The 15,304-nt window shown below is 38.5% G+C and overlaps 1 protein-coding gene across 6 annotated transcripts in view; it reads right to left on the minus strand.

The window, feature by feature from the left end:
• Positions 1-15,304, minus strand: part of TMEM245 (transmembrane protein 245) — a 105,007-nt gene that overhangs the window by 88,022 nt on the left and 1,681 nt on the right. For all 6 annotated transcript variants that reach the window (XM_032240297.1, XM_032240296.1, XM_032240295.1 and 3 more), the window contains exons 2-3: positions 5,612-5,729; positions 3,646-3,747 (exon numbers count right to left, since the gene is read on the minus strand). In XM_032240297.1, the coding sequence (XP_032096188.1) occupies positions 3,646-3,747; positions 5,612-5,729 (220 nt within the window). The remainder of the gene's footprint in view (positions 1-3,645; positions 3,748-5,611; positions 5,730-15,304) is intronic.

Raw genomic sequence — 15,304 nt, forward strand, 5'->3', positions numbered from 1 at the left:
TTCAGGTATTTTAAAATTCTAAACATATATTTATGAATAAAAATATGGCTTATAATTGTTAGATATTACTCATTTATCAAATAAAGAGCAAATTAATTTTTAAAAAATTTTACAAGGTATATGTACAAATACAACAGAGTGCCACAGTCTCATGATTAGAATAGAATGAAGATCTTAAAAATAATGTAGGCTGGGCGTGGTGGCTCACGCCTGTAATCCCAGCACTTTGGGAGGCCGAGGTAGACAGACCGCCTGACATCAGGAGTTCAAGACCAGCCTGGCCAACATGGTGAAACCCTGTCTCTATTAAAAATATAAAAATTAGCTGGGCATGGTGGCATGCGCCTGCAGTCCTAGTTACTCAGAAGGCTGAGGCAGGGGAATCACTCGAGCCTGGGAGACAGAGGTTGCAGTGAGCTGAGATCACATGACTGCACTCCAGGTTGCCAACAGAGTGAGACTCCGTCTCAAAAAACTAAAATATATCCTGACACCCTCCCCACCCTCATTAGAGAACTGTACCTTTAACAAACTGTTTCCAGATATAGGTCACTCACGGCTAGGGTACCTCAAAAAAATCTTTAAAAACACATGGTCTATTCAACTTTGTACTAGAAATTCCAACCAGATCAATCAGGCAAGAAAAATAAATTACAGGCATGCAAATTAGAAAGGAAGAAGTGAAACGATCCCTATTACAGATGACTGACCTTATATATACAAAATCCTAAAGAATATAGCAAAGAAACTACTGAAGCTAATAATTTCAGCAAAGCTACAGGATACAAGATCAACAAGCAAAAAATCTGTTGTATTTCTACCCAGCAGCAATAAACCATCCAAAAAGAAAACTAAGAAAACAATTCCACGTATGATAGTATCAAAAAGAATAACAAATAAATTAAAGGTGCAAGACATATACAAAGAAAACTACAAAACACTGCTGATTCCCCTGTTTGTTGCAGCACTGTTCACAATAGCCAAAATTTGGAAGAAACCTAAGTGCCCAGCAACAGATAAATGGATAAAGAACATGTGGTATTTATAAACAATGGAGTACTATTCAGGCATAAAAAATAATGAGACCCTGTCTTTTGCAACAACATGGATGTAACTGGAGGCCATATAAGCTAAGTGAAATAAACTAGGCACAGAAAGACAAACATCTCACATTCACACTTATTTGTGGGATCTAAAAATCAAAACAATTGAACTCATGGAGATAGAGAGCAGAAAGATGGTTACTAGAGGCTGGGAAGGATAGTGATAGGGTAGGGGAAAGCTGGAGGTAGTTATTAATAGGTACCAAAAAACTAAAAAGAATGGACCAGGTGCAAGTAGCTCACACCTGTAACTCCAGCACTTTGGGAGGCTGAGGCAGGCAGACCACCTGAGATCAGGAGTTCAAGACCAGCCTGGCCAAGATGGTGAAACCCTGTCTCTACAACAATACAAGTATTAGCTGGGCCTCATGGCGGGTGCCTGCAATCCCAGCTACTCGGGAAGCTGAGGCAGGAGAATCACTTGAACATGGGATGCAGAGGTTGCAGTGAGCTGAGATCACACCATTGCACTCCAGCCTGGGCAAGAAAGCATCTCAAAAAATAATAATAAAATAAAAAGAATAAGACCTAGTATTTGATAGCACAACAGGGTGACCACAGTCAGTAATTTAATTGTATATGTTTAAATAACTGAGAGTATAATTGGTTTATAACAAAGGATAAATACTTGTGGGGATGTATCCCCATTGTACATGATGTGATTATTACGCATTACACGACTGTATCAAAACATCTCAAGTACCCCATTAATATATACACCAACTATGTAGCCACAAAAATTAAAATTTAAAATTTAAAATAAACACAGCTGAAACAAATTAAAGAGTAACTAAATAATGCATCCCATGCTCATGAACTGGAAGGTTTTTGTGGTTTTGTTTTTTTATATTGTAAAGATGGCAATGCTTCCCCAAGTGATCTCTAGATTGAATGCAATCCCTATCAAAATCCCAACGGGAGTTTTTGTTAAAACAGAAAAGCAGATTGTAAATATGGAAATGCAAGCGACCCCAAAATAGTCAAAATAATTTTGAAAACAAAGAACAAAGTTGGAGAACTGAAGCTTCTCAATTTCACAACAAACTACAGTAATCAAAATAATGTGTTATCTGACATAAAAATAGACATACAGATCAGTGAAACATAACAGAAATGGCAAAAACAAACCCATACCTATATGGTCAACTGATTTCTGACAACGGTGCCAAGGCCATTCAATGGAAAAAAGGATAGCCTCCTCAACAAACTGTGCTGGGAGAACTGAATATACGCAGGCCAAAGAATGAGGGTGGACCCTTACCTCACATCATGTACAAAAATTATTTCAAAATGGATCAATGACCTAAATATAAGAGATAAAAGTATAAAACTCTTAAAAGGAAACTTAAGGGTAAGTATTCATGACCTTGGATTTGGCAATTGTATGTCAGCTATGACACCAGAAACACAAGAAACAAAAGAAAAAAATTGACAAACTGGACTTCATCAAAATTAAAAATTTCTGTGCATCAAAAGAGACTATCAAGAGAGTAAAAATACAACCGACCAATAGAATATTTACAAATCATGTATTTGATAAGGGTCTAGTATCTAGAATATATAAACAATTCCTAAAACTCAACAACAAAAAGGCAAACAACTTAATTTTCTTTAAAGGAGAAAGAATTTGAATAGACATTTCTGCAATGGCCTAAAAGCAAATGAAAAGATACTCAATACCATTAGTCATTTGGGAATGCAAAAGAAAACCACAATGAGATACCACTTCACACCCACTAGACTGGCCATTATCAAAAAGTGGAAAATAATAGGTTTTGGCAAGGTTGCAGAGAAATTAGAATCCTCATACATTGCTGGCAGAAATTTGAATGGTCACGTGCTGTGGAAAAGAGTTTGGCAGTTCCTTAAAAAGTTAAACACAGAATTCCCATATGACCCAGTAATTCTACTCATAGGTAAACATTCAAAAGAATTGAAAACGTGTATTCAAATAAATATTGCATATGAATGATCACAGCAGCACTATTCACAATAGCTAAAATGGTGAAAATAACCCAAATATCCATCAACTGAAGAGTAGGTAAACAAAATGTGGTGTACTCTAACCATGGAATATTACTCAGCCATAAAAAGGAATGAAGTACTGATATTATGTACAGAGTTTCCTTCTGAAGTGATGAAAATGTCTATAGACATTGCCCTTAAGTTTCCTGTTAAGAATTTTATACTTTTACCTCTTACATGACCAAAAATAGAGGTCACAGCTGCACAACACTGTGAGTAAATTGTATGTCATTTTTATATGGTTACTGCCCCTTAGCCCTTGTTACTCGGGAAGCTGAGGTTGGAAGACCTCTGAGCCCAGGAGTTCAAGGTTACAGTGAGCTATGATTGTGCCACTGTACTACAGCCTGGGCAATAGTGCAAGACTGTCTCTAATATGTTTAAACAATGTATTTTCCATTCAGAAACCACCATACATTTTTAAATAGATTCAAAGCGTTTCATCGTAACATTTTTTTAAAAGCTACTCTCCAGAATACTTCAAAGAGTAATATTAATAGAATGACCTATTTCTTACCAGAAGACTCTTTTTCATTCTGTTTTTCATAGAGGGTGCCCACAGACATCAGGAAAACAATAACCAGGAATACTGGAATTCTCCATGAGCCAGCCAGGGATGCTGCAAATTATTAAGAATTCGCATTTTTAGTGAAATTAAAACCTAGTACTTGTTTTTATAAGACTCAATTTTGTAGTTTGACAGAACAATCTGGTATACATGTCAATTACAGAATTACTTATCAGGCAAAAAAAAAAAAAAATTTAAGTCCATTAGATAGATTAAACTTCAAGGTTTGTCAAAATTACATTCATCCCTGCTCTCAGAGCCCCTGATCAAATGGATAGGTTATATGCCAGCCTACCTTTAATAGGTTTCTATTAAAGAGTCTATTCTAATGCATATTAAGGGTCTAAAATCATTCTAAACTCAAACCACCTACCTCATCCCAGAATGACCAGAATTAGGCACAGATCTCAAAGTCATAAAGTCTGATCTGGTTTCCTGAAAATACCACAGGGTGTGAACTTTATCTCTCAAGAAAGAGAATAGCCCAAAAGAGCACAGCAAAAGCGTCAATGTCTCCTCCTCAGCGTATGATGCAAAAATGTTTACAATTCGGCCAGGTACTGTGGCTCATGCCTGAATCTCAGCACTTTGGGAGGCTGACAGGTGGATAATTTGAGGTCAGGAATTCAAGACTAGCCTGGCCAACATGGTGAAATCTCATCTCTACTGAAAATCAAAAAAAAAGAAAAATATTAGCCAGGCATGGTGGTACACACTTGTAATCCCAGCTACTTGGGAGGCTGAGGCAGGAGAATTTGCTTGAACCCGGGAGGAGGCGGCTACAGTGAGCCGAGATCACACCACTGCACTCCAGCCTGGGCAACGGGGTGAGACTCTGTCTCAAAAAAACAAAACAAACAAACAAACAAAAATGTTTACAAGTCACCAAAAAACATGTCCTTACTCATAACCATTTCCCTGAGTCCACCTAGAACCTCATAAACATGCCTGTCTGCCTGCCTCCCTCCTCTGCCTTCCCTGAGTTCAAAATGAGTCATATCTGACATAAGGTATCTTGCAGATAAATTCCTCTATCATTCCAACTCGACAAAGCTAGAAAATAATGCTTTGTTTGACATCAAACAAGGACAGAGACATGACTGTTTTATTATTTTATTTTCAACAATAAGAAACTACTTTAAGGCTTTCTACTGTCCTAGATTACTGAATTGCGTTGTTTAATTAGAACTTAATGTTTCCATTGGCTCAAACTTGAGAGATGAAAGTCTCAACCATAAGTACCATGCTGAAAAACCAACATCTGAGCAGCCACCCGCTAACATAACAGGGAACCCATTACTCTGAGCAGCTCTGACATGAATCATCCTTATGTAGAAAAGAGATTTGCCTCTCTGAAGCTACTCACTACTTTGACATCTCTCTCTCATGGTCACAGAGATCTATTTAAAGTACTCTTTCACAGGACACTTCTTCAAATATCAGAAACAGGCTTTCATGTTGTATATCCTCCTTACCTCTATCTTCTTTCCACCCTAGAGCCCTGGTTCCCTCCTCTTATCCAGAGTAAACATCTCTAGTTCCCTTAACCGGTTCTCACAAGTGATTCTGAGCACCTCTTATCATCGTTGACTGCTTATCTATATCCTCACCTAAGTACGACACTCAGAAATGATATGAGAATCCAAGGGTGCTCTACTTTTTAAGATGTATTGACTTTTAAAAGGACCTTTTGGAAAATGAACATGTAACATAATTAAAGACATTTTAAAGCACATCATTTTCATTAAAATTTAATGAAACATTAAAGCATAACATTTTCTAAAGATTAAAGAATTTTAAATGCAACATATAACACTACAAAGAATTCACTTTCATTCACACAGTCAGCCTCTGCTAACCTTAAGCTAGACTTAAAAAAAAAATTAAAAAAAAAAAAAAAAAAGAAGGAACCCACCTAAATGAAAAAGCAATATAATCCAGACAGGAATTGAAATTGCTCTCAAGTAGCGTTCAGTGCTTGCATTCCACTTGAATGAAACAGTCAACACATAGCCAACCACCAACGTCCAGATCTTAAATAAATGAAATAAAGACACAGTTGTAAAATCTATACACATGAAAATGAACATACAATTATACAAAATCAGCAAGCATCTATACAGCAGGAGTGCTCTGAACACAGCACAGAAAAGATGAAGGTTGATGACGCCAAAGAAACGTGCCCAGGTTCTCCTCATTTAGAGAACCTAAGTTTTATTTTTTTATTTTATTTTATTTATTTTTTTTTTTGAGACGGAGTTTCGCTCTTGTTACCCAGGCTGGAGTGCAATGGCGCGATCTCGGCTCACCACAACCTCCGTCTCCTGGGTTCAGGCAATTCTCCTGCCTCAACCTCCTGAGTAGCTGAGATTACAGGCACGCGCCACCATGCCCAGCCAATGTTTTGTATTTTAGTAGAGACGGGGTTTCACCATGTTGACCAGGATGGTCTCGATCTCTTGACCTCGTGATCCACCCGCCTCGGCCTCCCAAAGTGCTGGGATTACAGGCTTGAGCCACCGCGCCCGGCCGAGAACCTAAGTTTTAAAATATTAGGCATCAAAAATCCCATGTAATGATATTATTTAAATAGTTGTTTAACAAAAGACACATAGCTCAAAACCCATCTTATACACAAAAATACTTGAGATAAAATATTCAATGTATAAACCATGGATTTAAATTAAGTCTCTTGTGGAATTCCTATAGTTTTCCCTGTTGATCAATGTTTAGGGGAAAAAAAACGGAAAGAAAAAAACAGGAAAAGAAAAGCTTTCCAAAAAGAATCAGGTTAAAAGATTCATTTCAGCTTATAAAATATGCTTATTACTGGGAAAAGAATTTCTTAAAAGTTAGAAAGAAGGCAGCCAGCTGAAGTGTGACCCTGCTGAAATAATCTAGGTAACAGATGGTTAGAACCTAATCCAGAGTTATGATGCACCAGTTGAAGAAGTGTGGCTGAAAAAAATATTATTAAAGGAACAAACAGCAGGACTTCAGAAGACTCAGCCAGGGTACCCTCCTCAGTTCTTTCTACATTAAAGTTAAATGATTCTAGAGTTTAAGAAGCATCAAAAGAAACCAACATAGCCTACACAGAAACTCATATTTTAATAGAACATTTATAAAACACATAATCCAGAACACATCTAAGCACAAATAACTTATTAACATAAGACCAGGAAACTAAAATTCAAGTTTGACACGAACCTTGAAAAAAAAAAAAAAGGTAAATTAAGACAAGAAGAAACTTCAAGCTATGTAATTCAGAGCAAGAAGAAAAAAGAACTGATAGAATTACTACAAAAGACAGAAAAAAACTATCTCCTACATTATTTTGGTCAAATCTATCAATAAAAATAATCTTCGCATCTTAAAAATGTTTATAGCTTCTAACCTCAGAATTCAGCTTTCAGACTTTATCCTTACTAATGATAAATTCTGAAAAAGCTTTAAATATAAAGAAGCTCATCAGTATGATTTAGAACAGTGGAAAAAGTGATTACCTACAAGGTCAACTGGGAAATGATTCACTCAATAAAATGGTATACAACCATTAAAATGACTTCTTAAAAACAAAGATTATATAGTTTAAAAACTCCCAATATCATATTAAGTCAAAAGTAAAATACAAGGAATACATGATGTGATTTAAGAAGTTAGTGGTTGAATTTGAGTGGTAAGATTTTGTTTTTCCTTACACTTTTTTTCTGTATTTTCCAAATTGCCTTTAATAAGCACTAATTCTTTTATAATAAAAAGGATATTAAAATATCTTTCTTCAAGTAACTATCAGATGAAATATTAAAGAGCTCTGAAGCTCAAAAATATGAGGACATGGGAAGTGAGACTACAGCTGCTTCAAAAAGTCCAGGCTTGCTGGACCAGACCAATTAACCCTGGGAATTCAAGGAATTTGAGATCTGATTGTAGAGTGCAGAAAAAAATCTGAGTACAATAATAGTATACTTATATAACATTCCTATGTGCCAGGTCCTATTCTAATGCTTTATATGTGTAAACTCATTTGACCCTCATAACCCCACAAAATAAGTACTATCCTCATTTTACACAGGAAAGAAATTCAGATTTCAGAGAAATGACCTGTCCAAGGCCACATAGCTAATAAATGACATAGCCAGGATTGGAAGCCAGGAACCTGGCTCCAGAGCCCACTTTTCTAACCATAAGGAGAACGCAGTGTGGTGCCAGAATACTAAAGATAAACAAAAGCTGCTCCAATTTTCACAAGGGAAAATAAAAATTGTCAATTTTGACAAGTTGTTGAAATTTAAAAAAAATCCTCAGTAAATGGATAGTCTTCAGAGGCACATCGCAGTCAGCCCCACCCTATTAAACATTCAGTCAGTCACTTAGATGAAATACTAGAGGCACAAGCATCAAAAAAACTGATTTTACACAAATCAGTTATACTGATTTGTGTAAAAAACTGAGTGAAGCCAGAACAATGGGCTAATCCAAATAAGACTAAATTATATGAAAAGAAATGCAAAACTCTGCTTTTAGGTTCAAATCTCAACTGCACGAGTATGGAATGGAAAGAGAACATCTAAATCACTTTTCAGTTCAGTATGAGTCAGCGCATGACTAGTAAAAGCACTTATTTCTAAAAGTACAATACTCATATCAAGGAAAGTGATTGTTTCAATGAATTTTACACTACCAAACCACATAACAAAATTCAGCCTGGGGAAGGAAACAGAAATCACAACATGATATATAAATGTAGCTGGGGGGAAAAAAAGTTTTACTTAGAAAAGAGAAGGAAATATCAACATTTTGTAGCTATCTTCAAATAATTTTTAAAATGTGATCTGGGAGAGGCATAAGACTTAATTTTCTGTGGTTCTGAGAGCAGAAATAGGTGGGACTTAGGAAACAACACAGCTCAGTAAGAGGACAGGTTTTTCTAAAAAACTATAGCTGTCTACAAATGGAATAACCACCACTAAAAGTGTTTTGAGCAAATGTGGACCAGAGATGACTTACTATCCTTACTAAGGGTAGCAAGAAGCTGAACTGGAAGTCACAAAAGGTACATACAGTATACCTCCAATAAGTTTTTGTTTCTTATCTGTATGCATAAGGAATTAGTATCACTTGCAGGTAGAGAAAAAATAAGAGACTGCATACTTCAGATTTTTTAAGAGAAATTTACAGTCTAATGAGAAACATTTATTTTCATCTACCAACCTGAAATTCACAAATTACCTGATTCCAGCTTTAAATAACCATTTTAAAATATATTCCCCAATTCCACTTTTAGGAGTATTTTACAGAATCACTGCACACTATACAAGCAGATATAAAAATATTCACTGTTGCCATTCACAATATAAAAAATTGAAAACAAATATCATTTTATAGGGAACTATTTAAATAATGGTATCTCCAAAAACTGAGTAATTATTCAGACTTTCAACAGTATGATGAATATTCATATCCAGTGCTACAGCATCAATTTATCCATGTGTAAATTTAAAATGGTGAAAATATACTCAACAAAAAATGTTTAAAAATATTATCTCTAGATGGTTGGATTTCAAGAAGTAATTTGCTTCTTTATGTTTTTTTATACAGGTGCTCAATTTTCTTCTAAGGTTATGTGGTATCTTTATAAACAGAAAAAAAAATATTTTAACTTTTAGAAAAATCTCTTTTGGCTTCCGGATTTTTTTCCAGCATATTGAAGTGTTTCCTCAGAAAAGATTCGCAGAAGTAATATTAGTTCAAGAGGCAGGGCCATTTATAAAAACACTTCAGAGTTTATGTTAAGCCCATTATAATTATACAATTACCAACAGTTAAAAATGTTTATCAAAGTATTCTAATACAAATTCAGAGCTAAGAAAATCTGTTAGAAACACTTTCTAAAATGCACCGGGGGGGAAAAAAGATTCATACTACAGCAGTACTAAAAATAAAGAAGTGGCCAGTTACAGTGGCTCACGCATGTAATCCAGCACTTTGGAAGGCCAAGGCAGGCAGATCACCTGAGGTCAGGAGTTCGAAACCAACCTGGCCAACATGGTGAAACCCCATCTCTACTAAAAATACAAAAATTAGCCAGGTGGGGTGGCATATGCCTGTAATCCCAGCTACTTGGGAGGCTGAGGCAGGAGAATTGCTTGAACCTGGGAGGTGGAAGTTGCAGTGGGCTAAGATTGCACTACTGCACTCCAGCCTGGTCAACAAGAGCAAAACTCCATCTCCAAAAAAAAAAAAAGACGTATATCTTTAAGTGCTAACAAGGAAAGGTGTCCATAATACAATGATAAAGGAAAGAGCAAAGTACAGAACTATATGTGTTACCTAATTTTTGTTTTAAAAAACAAAAACTCTGTACTTTATGTGCTCACATGGGCATAGAAATGAATTTAGAAGCCTACACATTAAACAGTTAACAGCAGTAACATCTGTACAGTGGGAACAGTGATGCAGAAAAGGGATAATTCGGCTGGGTGTGACAGTTCACACCTGTAATCCCACACCAGTAATCCCAGCTTTCCAGAAGGCTGAGACAGGCAGATTACAAGATCAGGAGTTCAAGACCAGCCTGGCCAACATGGTGAAACTCCCATCTCTATTCAAAATACAAAAATTAGCCCAGTGCAGTGGCAGGCAACTGTAATCCCAGCTACTTGGGAGGCTGAGGCAGGGAAACTGTTTAACCAGGGAGGCGGAGGTTGCAGTGAGCCAAGATCACGCCACTGCACTCTGGCCTGGGTGACAAAGCAAGACTCCGTCTTGCGTGGGGGTGGGGGGATAATTCACTTTTACCACATAAACTTCTATGCTGCTTAGTTGTTTTTGTTTGGTTGGCTTTTTTGAGATGGAGTCTTGCTCTGTGTCCCAGGCTGGAGTGCAGTGGCGAAATCTCAGCTCACTGCAACCTCTGCCTTCCGGGTTCAAGCAATTCTCTTGCCTCAGCCTGTCAAATAGCTGGCACTACAGGTGCATGCCACCACACTTGGCTAATTTTTTGTACTTTTTTAGTAGAGACTGGGTTTTACCATGTTGCCCATGCTGGTCGAGAACTCCTGTGCTCAGGTAATCCGCTTGTGTCAGCTCCCAAAGTGCTGGGACTACAGTCGTGAGCCACGCGTCTGGCTGCTGTTTATGTTTTTTAAATGTAACAAACATATTTTCCTTGAGGCAACATTTTAAATCACTAAATATCCTTTAAAATAAAAAAATAAGGTTTGTACATTCATGTTTCACAAACAATTTCTAGTCTAGGACCCCTTAAGAGTTTTTTAATTCTTAAATCTTTGCTAACACAGAAACATGAGGTTAACAAGTCAACTTCATATATGTTTAGCCTCTGAGCAAACCTATTCAAGTGTGAATTTTCTTCCAGGCATTAAATCAATGAGCCACAGTTACAGATAAGGCATGTTTTTCCAAATATACGTTCTCCAAAACAACGTGTCCTTTTCAAAATAGACATTCCATAGTCGTTTTTATAGCACCAATGTGCCAGACACTACATAAAGACTACATAAAATTTGGCAACATTTACTTAGCAATACAAGTAAAGGGAACTAACAGGCAATCACATTTTCCTTTCATTTCACATGATTATCCACATATACTTTTCTGATTAAATAACATATTAAATGTAGAAAACATTAAGTAGAGTCTGCCTTTTCAAATGTCTTTGTTTCATTTACTGTCATCTGGGCATTAACTGAAAAAACAATTTGGTTTGCTTCTGTTACCCATTTTTGCAGAACAGTTTCCTAAGCTTTTTTCAGAGAGAATAAAACTACAGGCTGGGTACAGTGGCTCACACCTGTAATCCCAGCACTTTGGGAAACTGAAGCAGGTGAATCACCTGAGGTTAGGAATTCAAGACCAGTCTGGCCAACATGGTGAAACCCTGTCTCTACTAAAAATCCAAAAAATTAGCCAGGCGTGGTGGCAGGCGCCTGTAATCCCAGCTACTCCTGAAGCAGGAGAATCGCTTGAACCTGGGAGGCTGAGGTTGCAGTGAGCTGAGACTGCACCATTGCACTCCAGCCTGGGCAACAAGAGCGAAAGTTCGGGGTCAGGGGTGGTAAACTATAGACCTCCTCCCAAGTTATAGAGCCACAACCCTAATCATGGTCTCAAGCAGCAACTGCTTCGGGTCCTTCAATTAACCACTTAATTCTAATGTGAAAACTGTTCTCTTTGTTATATGGCAACTTTTTTTTATATTTGAAGCCTTTAACTGAGAAAACTAAGCACTGGAAACTTTTCTCTTCTTGTTTCTTGCTGCCAGACAAGCAGAAACAAACCTAGAAACGTTTAAAAGTGGAACAGCATCAGTACTGAACAGCTAATGTCTACTGCTGCAAAGTCTCATACAATCTGTAAAATAGAACATCGTGAAATCTCAGAAATTGTTCAAGCCAACCCCTCACTTTACACAACTGGGGCTGAACATCCCAGAGTAGGGACCTGGTCTGCCCAAGGTCACAAAGTTAGTGGCAGAGCCAAGTTTAGAACGTAAGGTTTTTTGATCTTTCAGCCACTATTCTTTCCACCTCATGCTTCTTTAAAAAGATGTAAACAATGAGATCAGGGACCACAGAAAAAACAAATCTGCTACTACTCCAAAAACTAAATGGTCTTCAAATTTTCTACCAAGTCTAAATTAACAGAGTGAGGAAGATCAGAATGTCCCCCAAGAGAGAGTAATGGTGGAGCAGGGCACATCATCAGCTTTTTCAAATTTACCTTGCACAACTCCACCACGGGAAGATGCCAAGAACTGAGTAATATGTGAACCTGGTGCAACAGCTGATTTTTTTTTTAAGTATTCTGAAGTCACTAAGTCAGTACAATCTTCTAACATATTTGAAACTGTTGAAAAGAATTACTCATCCCATAAATGACTAGTTTTTCACTTGTAAGCGGCCTGGAGTTTTAGGAAACTGAAGAAATCTACAAGTGATGTGAAGAGGAACTGAACTGGAGGGATAAACTTGTGACAAAGAAAAAAATAGATCCAGGCCAGGCACAGTGACTCACAACTGTAATCTCAGCACTTTGGAAGGCCAAGGTGGGTGGATCACCTGAGGTCAGGAGCTCAACACCAGCCTGGCCAACATGGCAAAACTCCGTCTCTACTAAAAATAATACAAAAAACTAGCCAAGGGTAGTGGCAGTTTCCTGTAATCCTAGCTACTCGGTAGGCTGAGGCAGGAGAATCGCTTGAACCTGGGAGGTGGAGGTTGCAGTGAGTCAAGATCACACCATTGCACTCCAGCCTGGCAACAAGAGTAAAACTCTGTCTCAAAAGAAAAAGAGAAAAACACAGGTCCCGAGGACACTACAAAAAAAACCTGACAGTACCTGGAAAACCACACAGATATAAAGACAAAAGAGAAGAAAGCAGAGAGATGACTAAGGTTTCTAGATTCCTAATATCATTCTCGTTTTTTCCTAGTAACTAGAATCCACTTATTTACTTAGTTATTTTTAAGACACAGCCTTGCTCTGTCACCCAGGCTGGAGTGCAATGGCATGATCTCAGCTCATTGCAACCTCCGCCTCCCGGGTTCAAGCAATTCTCTTGCCTCAGCCTCCCAAGTAGCTGGGAATACGGCACCTGCCACCACACCCGGATAATTTTTGTATTTTTAGTGGACATGGGGTTTCACCATGTTGGCCAGGCTGGTCTCAAACTCCTGACCTTAGGTGATCAGTCCTCCTTAGCTTCCCAAAGTGCTGGGATTACAGGTGTGAGCCACCAAGCTCAGCCTAGAATCCATTTATATGAAAAACAATTAAACACAATGTATTAGGGAAAACTTTTAAAAAATCCTTATTGAAGGCTAGTTACTACAAAGAGTTTTGAGCAGGACTTCAACTGCTGCTAGGTCTATTGAATGCCATTTACTGACAGCCAGAACAGATCAATCTCTAAAAGTTTTCTCACATATGAAATCCCTCCCTCCTACCTCACAGGACTGTTGTGAGAAAGAAGTAACACCCATGTAAAAGAACCTAATCTAGTGCCTGGGACATGCAGATGCTCAAAAGCTGGATTTTAAATGGATGAACTGTCAGTTCATCAAAACAGGGATTCACTTAAAGGTAACTTTTCTCTCTGCCTCTCTCATCTATACTGCTCTTCAGCAGCAGGCTCACGGTTAAAGTAGCCTAGAAAGTATAAAGACCACTGTTCTATACCAGGCAGTCCTGCTTGGGCTTATAAAGCCAAACCACTGTGAACTGTGGAATGGAAAAGTTCCAGAGTGGGCCTCCTGCCCAGTCACATAACCTACTTTCACTTCATGTCAGGCCTTAATCAGCACTTTACAAAAAAAAAAAGGGGGGGTGGGGGCATCTCACTATGTTCCCCAGGCTGGTCTCAAACTTCTGTGCTCAGGCAAACCTCCTGCCTTGGCCTCCCAAAGTGCTGGGATTACAGGCATTAAGTCATTGTGGCCTGGCCTTTAATCAGCACTTTTGTTTTTTTGGAGACAGCGTCTTTCTCTGTCACCCAGGCTGGAGTGCAGTGGCACAATCTCATCTCACTGCAACCTCTACCTCCTGCGTTCAAGAGATTCTTGTGCCTCAGCCTCTCGAGTAGCTGGGACCACAGGCATGCGCCACCATGCCTGGCAAATTTTTTGTAATTTTAGTAGAGACTGAGTTTCACCATGTTGGCCAAGCTGATCTCAAACTCTTAACCTCAAGTGATTCACCAGAGTAGGCCTCCCAAAGTGCTGGGACTACAGGCATGGGCAACCCTGCCTGGCCTTCATCAGCAGTTTTAGATGAGAGCAAGGACTCCCTGTCTTTCCAGGTACACCTCACCCCCATCCAACTATCCATCCTTAAGTGCTGCTTGAGCAGAACGCAACTCCATGCCTCATTTCTCTTAAACTAAGATCGACTTGGAGCCTTTCAGATTTAGCCCTTCTACCACTCCCTACTCACTTCTTAACTCATACTCTTTTATGATGAGTTTGTGGGGTTTTTTAACCCTCTCTTTTTCCTTGCTCCCAACACTTGAGCCAAACAGCTTGAATTTCAAGCTTTTTTTTTTTTTTTTTTTTAAGATGGAGTTTCACTCTTCTCACCCAGGCTGGACTGCAGTGGCGCAATCTCGGCTCACTGCAACCTCTGCCTCCCAGGTTCAAGCGATTCTCCTGCCTCAGCCTCCCGAGTAGCTGGGATTACAGACGTCCGCCACCACGCCCAGCTAATTTTTATTGAACCAGCTGGCCAACATGATGAAACCCTGTCTCTACTAAAAATACAAAAATTAGCTGGGCATGGTGGTGGGCACCTGTAATCCCAGCTACTCAGGAGGCTGAGGCAGGAGAATCGCTTGAACACGGAAGTGGAGGTTGCAGTGACTGGAGACAGAGATCGCGACACTGCCTGAGCAACAGTGAGACTCCGTCTCAAAAAAAAAAAATAAAAAGAATAAGCTCATATAGGACTATATGTACTTTGAAGTCAGGACCCGTATCTTATTCCTTTTTTAAATCCCTCACAAAGCCCAGTACCTAACATATGCTCAATCAACTTTAAACATGAACCAAGAGGTGGTACTGAGAGAACAGGAGAGCGCACGGGAGTTCTG

The sequence above is a fragment of the Sapajus apella genome, unplaced genomic scaffold (assembly GCF_009761245.1).
Source record: "Sapajus apella isolate SASKATOON/1434 unplaced genomic scaffold, GSC_monkey_1.0 scaffold46, whole genome shotgun sequence".
Taxonomy (NCBI): domain Eukaryota; kingdom Metazoa; phylum Chordata; class Mammalia; order Primates; family Cebidae; genus Sapajus; species Sapajus apella.